General features: G+C 41.1%; 1 protein-coding gene and 1 non-coding gene across 2 annotated transcripts; one reads left to right on the forward strand and one right to left on the reverse strand.

Annotated features, from left to right (window-relative positions):
* The first annotated feature begins 2,449 nt into the window (after positions 1 to 2,449).
* On the forward strand, positions 2,450 to 2,522 carry trnav-uac. The gene has a single exon. It is a non-coding gene; the product is annotated as a tRNA-Val (tRNA).
* An 896-nt stretch (positions 2,523 to 3,418) lies between these two features.
* si:dkey-251i10.3 (uncharacterized protein LOC553498 homolog) lies at positions 3,419 to 16,256 on the reverse strand. Its single transcript, XM_035435103.1, has 15 exons — positions 16,139 to 16,256; positions 14,208 to 14,295; positions 13,987 to 14,057; positions 13,567 to 13,631; positions 13,087 to 13,232; positions 12,821 to 12,976; positions 12,304 to 12,423; positions 12,105 to 12,199; positions 11,519 to 11,642; positions 11,327 to 11,404; positions 10,748 to 11,150; positions 9,809 to 10,248; positions 5,043 to 5,227; positions 4,027 to 4,126; positions 3,419 to 3,911 (listed from the first exon to the last, which is right to left on the reverse strand). Exons 1-15 carry the CDS (start codon positions 16,189 to 16,191, stop codon positions 3,594 to 3,596), a joined length of 2,442 nt encoding a protein of 813 aa, XP_035290994.1. The 5' UTR covers positions 16,192 to 16,256; the 3' UTR covers positions 3,419 to 3,593.
* Between the last annotated feature and the right edge of the window lie 282 nt (positions 16,257 to 16,538).

The raw sequence follows: 16,538 nt of genomic DNA on the forward strand, positions 1-16,538 counted from the left end.
CTAATTCAATTTTATATACAAGTTTCATCTTCTATATAGGCTGAAATATTTCTGATTGAAAGGTGTTTAAAATGATTTATAACACTAAAATTACTATTTTATTTATATTAACAAACATCAGTTTTCCTTTTCTGTAGCTGATTGTATGAGGTCACTTAGCATATGGATGCAAAGATCCTGGATGATAAAAATCTACCCATCCATCCATTATCTAACCGACTTATTCATGGTCAGGTTCGAGGGGGGTGCTGGAGCCTACCGAGCGTGCATTGGGTGAGAGGCAGGAATACACCCTAGACAGGTCACCAGTCCATCGCAGGGCACACACACTGTTCACCCACACATTCATACCTCCGGGAAATTTAGACCAGATAACCTAACCTGCATGCCTTTGGACTGCGGGAGGAAACCAGAGTACCCACGTGGACATGGGGAGGCTCCATACAGAAAGGCCCAGCCGGGATTCAAACCAAGGAGGCAACAGTCCTACCCACTGCACCACTGTGCCGCCAGATTATAAAAATGATCAGATAAATCGACAGATCAATGTTATTACTTTTGAGCTTAATAAATTTAATTCTCTTGTTATATAATCCCATTTTGTACAAACACATGTAGTTTTCATGAGCTATAGTCCACTAATAAATAATTAACTATGAGGTTTGGGTCACTTTAAGTCTGTTGTTGAATGTTCAAATGTGAAACCTTGCTCATCCCCTCTTTTGTCCAGATGCCACAAGTGTTTCTCTTAGACTCTCTGTTGTCAATATAGAGCACAATTTGCACCTGCTATTACCGCCACGCTATAGTTCTTCTACTGACATTTTTATGACCAAGGATGTGACATAAAAACAAGAAATGTTAACCTTTCTTTCCTTTGTTGTCCCTGTTGGAAACACATGCATATGACAAATTACAGAGAAAGTGAGGATCCACCAATTTCATTTGAATTGATGACGGGATGCCCAAGGGTGTCAACATAACTTAGACAATACATTTTTTATTATTTTTTTAATTCAGGCCCATTTTAGTTCTGAAATGTCTTGTCATTCAGTGGAGCGCTCATTAAACATCTGCCCTCTAAGACAGACGATCTAACAGCTTCTTTTTTCACTTTCCAATCCACCAGTTGTGCAGTCCCTTGGTGCTGTCACTTTGCAACTGGGGCAGATGGAAAAGCCGGATTGCAGGTGCCGGACTGACCAATGTTGTATTTCCTGAGAAAGACTTAAGTAAAGCACAGTTTAGGGTCATTGTTGCCTCTAAAGAAGTTGTCTGGAGCATTGATTAAAGAACTGAAAGTCAAGTTTGCTGTTTCAAGTCCTGTAGAAGATGAAGCTTTTGTATCCTTAGCTACCAAGGTATTTAACCTCAATTTATTCAATACAAGGCAGAACATGTACTCTTAAAGACAAAGTGATATTTAATTTGCCTAATTGAATTCTTTCTGAACTCTTCTATAAAGCATAAATAAATATTTTCCATGTCACAGGGGATATATAAATGTGATAACTGTTTTTCAATTGTTTGCAGTGTCTTTACAGTACAAAACCTTATCCTGTTTCATGAAGCAGCTTGGAGATGTTTAATGTTATTATTCTTTGTATTTTACCATCTGTGGTGGAAATTCTGATCCATATGTCAACAAAACCAAAAAGTCTTCTTGTACAAATTAGATTAGATGCTAGTGTAGTGTAAATTAGACATTTTTGGAACATAATAGCTCCCAACTCAAATTTCCTTTTAAAAAATAATCTTGTGTGTCTGACCACTTTTCATTTGATGCTTAACTCTCTTCAGGCGTCTTCCACCAGGCCAGGCTGGGTGTGTGTGCGTGCGCCTGTGTGTGTATATAGGCTACACGCGCGCGCGCGCGCGCGCGCGCGCACACACACACACACACACACACACACACACACACACACACACACACACACACACACACACACACACACACACACACACACATATGCGTGTGTGCATGTGCTACGTTTCACTTTTTGTTTATCCAGTTTGTGCAGGCCATCAAGTATTTCTTGCTGCGCGCTATTTTTTTAAAGACCGCCGCCTCAGCCCATTCATCTCTCACGTGCTTGTAAGTGGTTGGCTAGATAACGCACCAAAAGGGGGAAAAATCAGAAAAGACTATTGACGCCGCTTTGATTCGTTTGATACTAGCCAGTAGGCCTATTGTTAATGGCTTACTTTGGCTATGCTACTTTATATCTGAGATGGATTAGTAGCGAAAAGACGATAAACGAATTTTAAAAGCCGGATACACACAGAACCAAAACCAACTGATGGCAGCATAATCTTATAGATGACTGTTGCGTTTTGCGTACTAACATATTAATGAAAATATCATTATAATACTAAATGCATTATTATAATGCGCGTATAATAACAGTAACTTTCATTTTCCACCCACTCGAGGTACTAAACAGGAAATGGTTCCATAGTGTAGTGGTTATCACGTCTGCTTTACACGCAGAAGGTCCTGGGTTCGAGCCCCAGTGGAACCATATATTTAGACGATCTCGTCATTTTCGTTTTAGCCCATGTAATAGGACGTAAAACGTTTCGCTATATTGACTGTACAAACGCATTAGCATAAACTACGCATTTAATCTAACATTAACAGATTACCATGTATTCACGTTTATTATCCTAATACAATGGCCAGTGTAAAATCTAATAACTGACAATTCACTTGTCCCTTTACATAATTTTAACAATGTGACCAATATCAGTCGTACAACTGAGAAAAACAATGAAATAATAAAATAAATTACATTTCCTAAATATTATTTATAATCAGTATGCATTTTGCCAACCATTTTGTGTTATCAATGGCTCGTAATGGGACATTTTCAGGTTGGTTTCCATTGAATAATTCAAATTGATCATGCTTAGAAAATGTGACCAAGCTTCCAATAAATAAAGAGTTAATGAGGGAAAATGTCTTAAATCCAATATGGTCAAGTGTGACCCACCATACACACATAAAATGGCACACCATGGCAGTGAGATGTTTTTCACATATAAGCTCAGTTTATCAAATTCGTAACAGAAGGCAAGGTAGTCAACATTACCACACAAACATGCTCGTTATCCGTTATTCCCACCCCCACCCTCTCCTCATATTCAAAACAGAAAACCTAAGGACTTCAGTATTTCAGTCACTATGGCAAATAAGGATGAGATAAAAAAATACAGATTTAAATATTTTTTAACAATTCTTCACTTAATATTGCTCTATGATCAAAGATACAGAACACGTCACATTTTTCAACCAAAATATTTTTTTGAATAAAATATTTCTGATGTTAAACCACTAAACACATGTTTACCTTGAAATCAAAAACACAGCACTGAGTTCTCCAAATAAATCCTTTTCCAAGTAAACACAAAACACAGATTTATCATCAAAATTTCACTTTATTTTAAGGTTTAATGATGTTGAAGTTATTTGTTCATCTCCATTTCAGGCTTGATTCGTTGAGGGAAGCAGGAAGTCTACTGACAGGCAGACAAGAGTGGGTATGTTTACGCCTTTCTGATGAGTAACCAAGCGATGTGTTAACCCAGTGTTACTATTTCGGTTTGTTTTTTGTCTTCTTCTGCTGGGAGCGTTTTGGATGTCCTTTTTTCTGAGGGCCTTTGCTGCCTCTATTTGGTCCTTTGCCTGCAGACAGACTGATATCTGGCTGCTTCCCTGTGGTTGCCAGTGTCTTGCCCTTGATAAAGTCCTCCTTGGTGATGGGTTCAATGATGGCACCCATCTGTGTGACGACCTTCGGGGCGGTCAGCTTCTGGACAGTGCGCTGGGTATTCCAGGTGTTGCCAATGGGTGTTCTGATGCAGCTCTCAAACTGTTCAGGGCTCGCAAACGGGAATGGCAGCTGACCGACCTAGAGGATTTAGAAAATGAGAAAAACGGCAAATGTGAAATCTATGCATATGCCACTGAGCCGATGGAAAGACGAGTCAAAGGTTAGACAGTGTGAGTGCGCGTGCGCGTGTCACCTGGTGCACAGTAATGGAGGAATTCCTCTTCTCAGAGATTATAACACTGGGGAGATTTTTGTCTTGTCTTGGAGGGGGAGGATCAGCTTTTACACGAAACCTGCAAAAAAAAAAGCTCAAAAATCAAAAAGTTCAGTCGGGGAACGAAAACCCATGGGATCTATGTGCATTTCTAATTACTGACCACAGACCACATTTATCAAGACGATTCAAATAATAAATATATTCAAAACTCCTTGGGGCTGTTGCTTTGTCAGTTAGCATTTGACTAGCTTAGCTGCGCTTTAGGACAGCTTCAGGTAAATCCTGGGCTTTCAGAGGTTTAACATGCAGGTTTATGCATGCTAGGTTTAACTTGATTGCTCTGTCAAAACAAGTATGGATTCAGTTGAACCGCTGCTAGACTGCAGTTAAACCGGATATACGATCAAGTGACCCTAAGGTCTATCCAAAAGGGGCGATTTAAAGGAATGTTGCAAAATAAGTTCAATTTTCTCACGTCCTTCAGCAAGCAAATGGTGATATAGAAATTTAGTCTCAGTTTGTCAGTTTCCTCCTATATAGGCTAATATTTCACCATTTGCTAAGAGTCATAAAAATGAACCGGTAAGTGTTAACTCGGATCAATAGGCCTAGATATCTCATCATTAAAGGCTTATCTGCACTTTTGATTCTCAAAAATATTAAGCCTATTTCTGATAGCCTAAACTTTAAATACAAAGTAATGAATCCTCAAACTGTGAGATTTCCCCCTATAAAAAAGAAGCAAAATACAAGTATAAGGCCGGCATAATTTTATATTCTTATTAACAACATCTCTTTTGAGAAGACCGAAAGCTGTAATTAATTCATCCTACCAACAAGAAAGAATGCTGTATATTTTTTATGAAGCAAGACCCGACCTTCTGTGAATTAAGCCTTCAGTAAGCCGGGAATGTGGACAAACTACAAGAATGCAATGCCTCACAAGTATTTCAGGATAGGTCTGGTGACGGTAGTGTTAAATTTTCCCTCACCTTCTGCGTTTATTGCGGGAGGGTTTGAGACCAAGACCACCCCACTCCCCCCAGCCTGGTAGAGTCAGGTCCACCACTTTAGGCTTTCCTGCCTCTTCCAGTTTCCTCTTCTCCTTCAGGAAGTCAGATATCACATCATCTCCAGCAAATGCTTCCTTAATGATCATTTTCTGCACCTCTTCATTCTGAAAGAAAGGGAAGAGATTCATTTTACTGACCATACAGAGAGCTAGGGCTGTCAGAGTTAACGTGTCAATGCATGCAATTATTTATTTTTAACACGTCAAAAAATGTACAAAAATTAATCCATGTCCTCCTTGACCCCTGCCGTCCCATAATTCCAACCACACTGCTAGTTTACTTTGCTATCAGAATGAATGACAACAGTGATACTCTCAGCCCTCTAAATGGGAAATCCATGTTCAAACAACTTCCAGACGGGTCTTTTGACAAAAGAAATAAATAATAATAATAAATTTGTTCACTGTCAGGAAGAATTTTCATTTCACAGGAGCACATCAAGTTTAAAATACCATCTGCACCCCAAGCATATATTTAGTGGATCTAGCAGTGCTGCAGCTGGCAGACCTGCTAACATTGCGGGGGGTCTTCGACAGAGCACAATTGTTGAATGCACTCAGGGCAAGACTATAAACAGATCTACCTCAGAGAAGCTAACCAAATCAATTGTGAAATGGATTGTCATGGACCGAAGGCCCATCAGCCTGACGGAAGATCAGGGACAGACGGAAGTTATTCAGATTGCGTCCTCCGACCCTTCATATGAGCCACCTTCAAAAGTGATCATTATTACAAGAGTACACAAACTGTATGAAAAGACAATGAAACACGGTCTGTTGGCTCAAGCAATGTCTGTTGTTGCACTGACTTGGGACCACTGGACCTTGGTGAGCAATCATAGTTACTTCGATGTAACAGCACACGTAATTGATGATAAATGGCAAATGCTATTGTTTGCTTTAACAATGATGAAAATGGAGGACAGGCACTATGTTGAAGCATGAGCTGAACAAATCCACAGTTGCACAGATGTGGGAAACAGAAGAAAAGGTGTCGGACAGTGGGAACGGACAGTGCTCCCAACGATTACAGCAGCAAGACGCCTAGCCTTTGAACACATGCCCTGTATTGCTCACATTTTACGAACGATCACAGTAATCCTCAATGACAGCGGATTTGTAAATGCCCTCACAAAGTGCTGCAAGATAGTCGGACATTTTAAACATAACCCCGCAAACACATCTGAACTCCAATAAAAGCAGGCTACCCTTGGACAACAGCCAGAGCTACTAGTCCAGACATTCCAATGTGATGGAATTTAACACGGGCAATGGTCAAACGAATGCTACGGAACAAAGCAGCAGTGAAGACTAGTCTGAACTAACAGAACGACCTAGTTGTGCGGACCACGGCTGAGTGGGACAAACTTCCGCGGCCCTCTTGAACCCTGCAGGTAGGTTTATCCCACATTATACTGATGAATAACAGGCTGTAAGCAAATGTCATGTTATTATAATGGGCTAGCCTGATATTACACCCCAATGCAATTGTACTGGCAAATAATTTGGTGACTTGGTGTATTAGCAACACATACACCATAATTCATAAGAATAACTGCCAAATGCTTTGCTATTGTAGCTATATGGAAGAAATGTTAGCTAACGCTACTTAACAGAGTTATTTGGAGCAATTAGGGCACTACAAAGGAGCATCGATTGCACTCGTGCCTCGTCATGATTGACAGGATCGTGGCTGCCTGGCCAGAATCATACTTCCATGCCATGTCACATAGATGTGCTCCTGATGAATTTCCAAATTTAATTATGTAAATTAATTCAAATGAAAATAGTTTTTTTTGTTTAATCTTCCACTTCTGATACTGTATGTGACTGAACTGCTAGAGGGAGAGGACTCTGTCTCCTGCACAGTGGTGCTGCCTGCTGTGTGCCACTTGAGTGATAGAGGTCTCCGATCATGATCCAGCCTATGTTGTGAGGTTCAAGGCTGCATTCAAGGAGGACCTAGCCACTCGCAAGGCAGCCACCAACATTCCATGGCTGAAAACCGCAACTGCACTTGGTCCCAGGTTCAAGGACTTGAAGTGCCTACCAAGAGCCGAAAGGGAAGACATGTGGACCAAGCTTGGGGACACCATAAAAGAGGGAGAAACCAGGCCTATCCTCAACTCTCCATGAAACAGGTGGCGATGATGACGAGTTGGCTGACAGCACTCTGGACTGCTACATGTCAGAGCCAAGCATCAGTACGGATGAATGTCCACTACAGAGGTGGTCAGCTCACACAGGAACCCATGACATGCTGGCCTACGATGCATGGAAATACTCAGCTACGCCTCCCTCAAGTCTCAATGCGAATGACGGTTCTCACTTGCAGGCCACACTGTACAAAAGAAGTGCTCAGCTTTGTCATCTGAAAATTTTGATAAGCTAGTCTGTCTAAGCAACAGACTGAAGTAAAAAACGAGGGGAGATAAATTGCTAAAAGGGGCTAAATGGAGTTGCATTCAAGTAAAGGCTAAATGGCGTTATACCCAAATAATGCCCTGAAGTTCATTTCCAGGTTGTTTGTTGTGGGCCAATTTTGGCAAATAAAAAAAGTTTAACCAACAGATGGCCTACAAGCCAACAAGGCAAATCACATGTTGTGTGATTAATTGTGATTAACTCTAAATAAAAGTATAAATAAAAAACTTCATTGCGTTCTAAATATTTCTATAATGTACTATTTATTTCCAGAACACTAGAAGTTCATTTTGTGTTTTATACACAATTAAAATGATTGACTTCAATCAAATTCTGAAATGTGATTGACCGCTTCTGCAGTGCCCTTTTTTAACACAAACCTTGAAATGACATTCCCAAAAGGTATAATCCTGGTCCCCTCAGAAAGATAACCCTTGGGAGTTTTCCAAGAGTGTACTCTAAATATTACTGAAAGAAAGCAACAGACGCTCAAACACACAAGTATTTTTTCCTCACCTAAAATATGTTTTTGGGGTGGACACAGATGCTTGTGGCTTAGAAACACAATGGAGCCACAGCCACAATGCTGGACAAATCCTGGTTCAAATTTGGTGACAACAGCACCAAAAATGAGCATTCTGCATTGTTTTTTCTGCGAATGTCTCAGCAGGTTTCCAAAGAAGCTATTTGGAGACTCCAAGTGGACACTTGGTAGCAAAATGATATTATAAGTCTTTAGTGGTGTAAATTACTATATATTGTATACTATATGCTAGTGGAGGAAGTGGTGAAATTAGCTCTCTTTGTATATATGTCTATGGCTTTCCCTGCCTGTCACCCTCCCCCTCCCCCTCCCCCTCCCTCTCCCTCTCCCTGTCCCTTCCTTTGCTCTCCCTTTGCCACTGCTGGCAGCAGCAGGTCTGGAAGATTGTAGAAAATAACTACACTAGGTATCTAGTCAACTAATCCATTGATTTAAGTTTTTGTCTAATACCCCATCACCACCAACATGTCAAACACATCCCACAATTTCACATGCCCCATATATTACTAAAAATAAGGACTACTACTTATTTATATACATACTGAATAATAATATTTTGAAAATGCATTTAGATGCTCACTGATGTAGAATGGGATCGAGTCCTTCATTAAACATGCTGTCCCTCTACTGTGGAGTCAAAGCAGTTTCATGTCCTCCGCATAAATATTCTCTCAGAGGAGTGATTTCTTCCTAGGTGTCCAAATGCCAAGTCTTCTAGACTTAGGCATCACAACATCACTTTTTGTTGTAAAACAACTTTATGTTTTAGGCATAGTCTCAATAACTTTTTTCCAGGCATGTAACGTTTTCATCGTGAACAAAAAAAGTTGTGGTTTGTTTACGCAGGAGAATCAGTGCATGTCGTTTTATGCAAGCCTACCAAACTAAAAAACGACAGAAATGCAATTTCATCGGCTAAGACGATTCTTAGTCATAATAATAGCTTGCCATTGCCTGGCTGTGCAGTGGGCAGAACTTATACCCTCCAGGTCAAGTCATTGCTTGTACATGATTTTGAGGGGCTGCTTGGCCAGTGCTCAGAGAAGCTTGTAGGTGGCCCCACTTGTTTCAGAGAGTCTGCACAAACCGTAGATAATAATTTTTCTACGTATCCACCAAAACAGACAACAATCATTTCTTTGGAGAATTGCCACGTAAACAATGAACATTCTGTCGATGTTTCTCCACACATTTTTGGGACTAAAAATTACAATGGATTTTGTTTGCTGGTTTCTCTTACCATGACAAAGCAACAGACTTTACAGTGATTTGTGTCGTCTGCCGATTTCCAAAACACATAGAAGACGAGGACCGCCCAAGCTTGTTTTGCCACACCACTTTACAAAATAAGGAACCGTGGTCACTAAAACATTAGGATTGTGAAACAGCTTATGGAGACAGAACTGTGAGTTTTAACACTTTCGGTCGTATGGCCAGATTGAAATTTCTTCCTTCAGAAAATGGAATGAATGCAAATAAACCCACTCCAGTCCAAATACGGACTGGTGCGACTTAAGGGGTTAATTGCAATTAATTGTGATTAATCACGGCCAAGCACGCGATTAACTAGATTCATTGTTTCAATCTAGTGACAGCCCTACAGAGAACACAAGAGGTGCTTTATTTTTATTCTGTAGCGCCTCATTTGTATGGTTAGTTTGCTACTGGCTGAGCAGTGCACAGAAATGAGAAAATGGAGGCGTCAGTTACATCCTCACCTCTTCTTCCTCCTCGATGACTGTGGGCGCCAGGGGTATCTTGATGACTTTAGCCTCCTTCGTCAAAACCTCATTGCAGTCGATCATGTTTTTCTTTCGCTTTTTCTTCTTGCTGGGCTGTGGAATAGTTGTCTCCTCCGAGCCTGCGGTCTCAGTGCTCAGCGCGGCTGGTTCATCCATCTCCACGGAGACTTCCTGGCTGAGGAGGTCCATGTCCTCCAAGGTCCTGAGGCGGGTTAGCCCTTCCTCCAGCAGGGCGGGCTCTTCACGGTCCTCTACTTTTGCGCTGTTTGTTGTCTCGGCATCCATTGCAGCCTCCTGCTCCTTTTCTGCCAGCTTCTGAAAGAGGCTGTTGAACTCTGAAACCTCTTCCTCCTCGTCTTCCTCCTCATCCTCGGAAATCTCCACCACCCCAGATGCATCTTTTTCATTCACTATTTCTTTTATGTGAAAGAGAAAAAAAGACAAAATGAGCACAATACTACCCAAGAAACCCAAATTTGATTGTTCCGAGCAGCTTCCAGAACTAAATCCATAATAAGCATTTAACTGCTTCCATCCTTGAGACTTGAATGCAAATATCTGCTAATATATGTTTTATCGATTAATTAATTTCCTGTATTATATATTTATGTGTAATGCACTCCATATGAAGTGAGCTAAATGCTGTACATTAAATTTTATCTTTATTATGACCAACAGAAATCTTCAGTGCTTGTGCACACAGTGCACAGTTTATAAGAAAAATGAAAATAGTCTTACCAATGGATCCAGATCGAATGCATATACTTTACAAATGACTCCATGCTTTTTTTAAATTTAAAAAGCAAATCAAATCAAATTTGCGGTGCTGACCAGCAAAGGGAAACACCAGGCAAGAGAAGCAGCACTGCCTCTGCAGACTTCAGAACCCACTTCAGAACCCACCCTTTACCTCACCTTCTCTTTCCACTGGCATGACTGGCACCAAATCCCGGTCTCCTTTTTCCGATTGGCGCAATTTTCGTCGCTCCTCAAACTCCCTCAGAAGCACCTCCTCTTCTTCTATTACCTCCTCTTCGTCCGTTCCGTCCTCTTGATTTTCCGGTTGCTGGACGCCCTCTGCTGGCGGCTCTATGTCACTGCCTTCAGCAGGCTCGGGGGCCTCTGCTGTCAGTTTACCCATCATCCAGGGGTTGGTCGCGTCTGCTGGCTGAACATCGTTAACAAAATCCGGCAGGGCCACTGCCGCCTCTTCGGGCCCCTCCTCAGACCCCTCTTCGTCCCTGCTCTCTGAAGGAATGACCAGCTTCTTCGTTAGCTCTTTGTTCACCTCGAGCTGCTGCTGCATGGCCTTGCGAGCCTGAAGATAGACAATATTGACACACTGTTTTTCCCCACTGTCGCGTAAAACAAACCAATTAGTAAGCAGACATCAGTCTGCCTTTCACCTTGGGATTCAAGAAGTATAAAGATAAATACAGATGACGAGGGTGAACTTTCACCCTCTGGATACGTGAAAGACGAGTCAAAATTTACCTCATTGTCATATTTCGCCATGATTGCTCTTGACTTGGCCCACTTGCCACTGTTCTGGTGTTTCAGAGACATCCTCTCCTACAGGACACAGGGGAAACAGGAACTTTGTTACAGGCACCCTTGCCAGTCTAGAAATGTTAAACACGGTGAGAGTTGGTGCATTTTTCTGAGCAGGATGCACTATGGCCGCACCTGCATCCTGGCCAGCTCCATCTTCTCCAGCTCCTCCAGGGCAGAGGCGGGGTCCGTTTTGCGCATTTCCTCAAACTCCTTAAGGAACTCCTTGCGCTTTGCTTTATTCAGCACCCTATGGTACCTGTGCATAAAAAGACATTTCAGATGTTCAGCATTGTTTCCCCTTAATTACATCTGTTGCATTTCTTCATTACATTACCAAAAACTATTTTTTGCTTTCAATACACCACCAGCATCTCCCACACTTTTCCAGCTCTTCACTGTTTCTACTGCCACCCCCTAAAATATCCCACAGTACACATGCTGCCTCTACAGAACAGCTGCGAATGAGACAATAAAGATCTCACTCCAATTCTGTCAATTTGCATTGAATACAAGGGACCTTAACTAGCAGCTCAATTTTTGCAGGGCCAGTAAAGGCGTGGAACTGAGGTTGCAAATTCCTTTTTTTTTGGCAAGACAGAACAGAGATGTATTGTGACCAAGCATTTTTGGAACAAATTAAATAAAATGTTACTTGTATGCATTTCATTACCCTGACAAAATACTGAGTCAATTAAAAAAGGTCAGAGGTCAGCCTCACTTCTTGCTCTTGATCTTCTTGTCCCTCTTGGCTTTGGCCTCATAGTAGGACTGGAGTGCTCTTGCCTTCTGCAGCTCAGCACGCCGGATCTTTGCCTGCAAACAAGCACTATCTCTGTTAGAACTTTTCAAAAAGCCAATAGGAGAGACATTCACTAGGTTGTTAAAGCCTGATGCTCACTGCCTGCCAGCAGTCTCACCTCTTCCAGGCTCATGGCCTTCAGGGAGGCCTCCTCAGTGGGTGTCAACACAGGGTCGTGAACAGGCTGCTTGTTCATGCGCAGGAGGTTGAAGATCTCCTGCTCTAACGGTGTCTGTGCCTATACCACGCACAAGCACGCAAACACAAACATGCATGTGCACACATACAAACGCACGCACGCGAGCACGCACACATACATAAACACAAATAGATGTTGATGCAACATTCTAGGACAAAGACAACAATGTTTACACTGCACATGCCATAAGACCACGCTTTGCAACTCATTAAATACAAATTCATTGAGAAGGCGGCAGATAGGAACCACCTATGCATTTGTGTATTTTCTCTCACTCACTTCGCAATTTACATAATTGGCGAGAAACACACTTAATTCTCAGAGGCTTCAGTCGCTTCAAAATTGTGCTTAGTGATTTTTAACATTTTTTGTCATAGAAAGAGTCCTTAAAAAAAGAAGAAGAGAAAACTGCAGTTGGAAATGTGGGTGCACACACCTTCCATCCTGCCACCACCTGCTCCACCCGTTTTGGCCCAGATGGCTCTTGGTTCAGAGGGAAAACCAGCTGCTCTGCCTTCTGGTTTCGCAGGACAACACCTTGCCAGGAGGAAATCTCTTCTGAGCTCTTTCCATAGGCCACTTCCCTTTGGATCTAGAGGGTGGAAGGAACAGTTACTCAGGATCTGCACAACTTAGTCTACATACAGATACTATTGCCAGACAACCTATGTGTGTGTCTGAATCATACACCCCAGACCTAACCTTCTCGGTTTGTTTCCTGCTCAGGGGTAGTTCAAGGGTGTCACTGCGGTTTTGCAGATTCTTCAGCTGTTTCTTGGTCTTGGTGATGACGGCAGTCTTCTCAATGGTGCCAAGGAGGTCACCCAGGGTTATCTTTTCCCCCGCACCTGAAAAACCGCAACATTTATCAGAAACACTATTCAGACTTTAAAAAGTCTACTCCAGCATTTCCCTTAAAATGAATTTATCAGGGTGGCCGGCCCAAATTTGGTTTTCAAACACAGCACAGTAATGTGAACTCTGTTCGTACAGCAAAACATTACATCTAACAACATTTCTGAAGATAGTACTGACCAAAGAGAAGGCCCCACAGTGGTGCCAGATATTTGTAAACAATCAGCACAGTAAAACATTGAGTCTTGATCGTGGCGGTTAAAAGGAGAGGAGCATCCTGACACATTCACTGCTGCTAAGCTAAGACAAAAATAAATATATTACTACCTTCAGCACTGACGGAGAACTCTGAGATCTGTGCACTGGCCTCAGACCGTTCAGCCAGCTTCCTTCTGTGAGAATGAACAAACCACATTTTGCGATTATGTAGACTTTAGAATAGTCTCGACTCCACACATTATCTCTTGAGAATCTGGAATGTAAAGTGCAGCTTGTAAGACAGTTTTCCTGAAACTGGATTCTTGCAAGTTTTAGCAAGTATTAAGTTATAGGTCAGTTTCTGAGTCTGTTTGAGTCGCCACATTAAAAAAAATAATAATCAGAAGAAACAACTGACGATTCCTATTCCTAGCGAAGCAGACTTCCCTCACATCACACCATAAGGTAGCTAGCCTGAGAAGTCAGGCTAGTTTTGCAATTACCTTTGACAACAAATCACGCAACGTGATTCCCCTTCTGAAAACTAACCTTTTCTTCCCACCCAGGGAGCTGATGGCATCCAATAGCTTACGGTGTTTCCTCTCGTCATCACTACCACCCTTAAATTTGGAATGTGAAACACAATCAGAGGACAGTACACATGAACCCTTTCGATATGGGACACAAGCACAAAAAGGGTTCTTACTTTTGGTCAAAATGGTGATGTGCAATCAAAAACGGTCTATTTGCTAGGAATGTGATATTCGTACCTCATCCTCGCTGGCACTGATGACAGCGTCGTCCACCTTAAACAGTTCCCTTTCGTCTTCATCTTCTACCGTTTGAGCAACCGTCAAACTATTACAAAGAATTGACACAGAAAAACTTGGCACTTGTAGAACTGCTCAATTTTCTTTGGATAACAATACCACCATTAAACAGAAAATTTATCAAATGAATCCAGCCACTGTGAATACGCAACTGATGTTCCGTTAACTTACACAGATACCAATTAGCAGACTGGTTAATAAAGGCAACGTAGTTAGATACACACAACAAGATTTAACCATCAGTTAAAAATGGTATAGTAGTAACTTAAACACTTTTCAAATTGGCAAAAATAAACGCAAGCAAACATTTGTTAGTACGTTTTACGATTGCTAACACATACAACCTAGCCAGCATTCTTTCTAAAGTATTGGAGAGAATCTTGCTGGACAGGCTTGAATTGTACATTCTTACCACTGACAATAAGTTTGGTTTTAAAAGAAAACATGGCATTGATGTGTGTATTTCTGCCCTGAAGGAAATAGCAGCTAAACATAGAAGACAAAATTCTACAATGTTTATGTGTTTTATAGAATTAATCATGAGAAATTATTCCAAAAAATGTGCCATAGAGGTGTACCCAAGTATTGATTAAGAACCTTAATTTTATGGTATGCTCATCAGACCATGCAGGTTAAAAGGGACAGCGCGGTATCTGCTCCTTTTTGTCAGCAATGGGGTCTGGCCAGGTGGGATTTTATCCCCTTTTTTTTCCGTGTAAAACTGGCTATACTATTGGAAATGCTGTTATTAACCACCTTATGGATGCAGATGATTTGGTTGTTTTTTGCCCTTATAGTACTGGTCTCCAACAGTTATTGAAGATATGTCTGCAGTATGGTAAAGATTTTGACATCAAATATAATGTCAAAAAGAGCAATTGTGATTGTTAGATGTAAAGAGGACAGGAAATTAGTATTTCCTGAATTTCTCTTGAGTGATAATGTTCATAAGGTACGTAATGCGATTAAATACCCCGGTCATTCTATCACAGACGATTTAACAGATGAAAGAGAGATCTATATAGAATATCGCAAATACTATGCACAGGCTAACATTTTGATACGCAAATGTCTCACGTGCACAGTTGATGTCAAAGCTTCATTGTTTAGAGCTTTCTGTACGCCCCGATAAACTGATCACACCTGCGGTGTACCTATACAAAAGGCTGTATGAAGAAACTTAAAGTGGCGTACGATAATGCGATGCGGTTATTACTGCATGTGCCAAGATTTCACTGCTAACCAGATGTTTGTTAATATTGGAGTACCTACCTGCCAATCAGTTATTAGAAATCTAATGTATAAATTTATGTGTCGACTGGTTAAGTCAAATAATATCACAACTGAGGTACTAATTCATCGTTAGTAATTGTGTTCGATTCCAGTGGTACTGCTTTATGTAAACTTTTTAGATGATCATAAATGAAGCCTTTGTAATTTACTGTAACCTGTCTTTCGTTGTTTAATTTATTTTTCTTCGGTCCTGTTATGGACCTCTTTTTAGAGTCTGACATAAAAAGCTGAATGAATTAATTCAAATCGACCGATCAGCTAAGTTACAGCCATCAGATCCGATCTTCAAATAGGTACCAATCAATTTCAAGACTACAGATAATAGAACTAGAAATCTAATCTTAAGTATATTATGACATCGTGTAAACATACTTCGATGAGCGCTACGAAAAAGTTTTAATTCTCCTTTGCTAACTAGCTAACAGGGTTTGCTAATCGTAGCTAGCTACTTAGCTAAATTATGTGCGCTGATAAAACACTGTTGAGTACAAAAATATATTTCTCGCTATCAGTACAAATACATACATTCAAGTACGTTATTGATCAATATGCTTATAATCGGCACAGCTGCCACAAACCTTGGCGTTTTTAGCGTGTCTGCACTTTTCTCTACATTCCTTTTCTTGGCCATGTTGACTCGTTCTTGTTACCCACGTGTGTAGCCAATGTGCCGTATGCCGTCGCTACCTAGATACGCTCTTCCTCAGAACTGTCGCAACACGTTTGAATTTGGAAACAGTACGGTAAGTACGGTCTATGGGGTTAGGTTGAGTCTAAAATGTGTGTTGTCAACACGTATATTTCAGCCAGGATAAAGGGAAGAATACTTTCCGATACAGAACAATTAGCGATATATATTTACACAGTGAAGGATATAGCTCGTTAACTCTGAGTACCAGTCGAGTCCTTGCACTCAAACATTTTGGTTCCCAGAAGTGCTGGTGCTAGTCGGGCGTAGAGGGTGTTTAAGTTCTGCGT

The sequence above is a fragment of the Anguilla anguilla genome, chromosome 9 (genome assembly GCF_013347855.1).
Source record: "Anguilla anguilla isolate fAngAng1 chromosome 9, fAngAng1.pri, whole genome shotgun sequence".
NCBI lineage: Eukaryota > Metazoa > Chordata > Actinopteri > Anguilliformes > Anguillidae > Anguilla > Anguilla anguilla.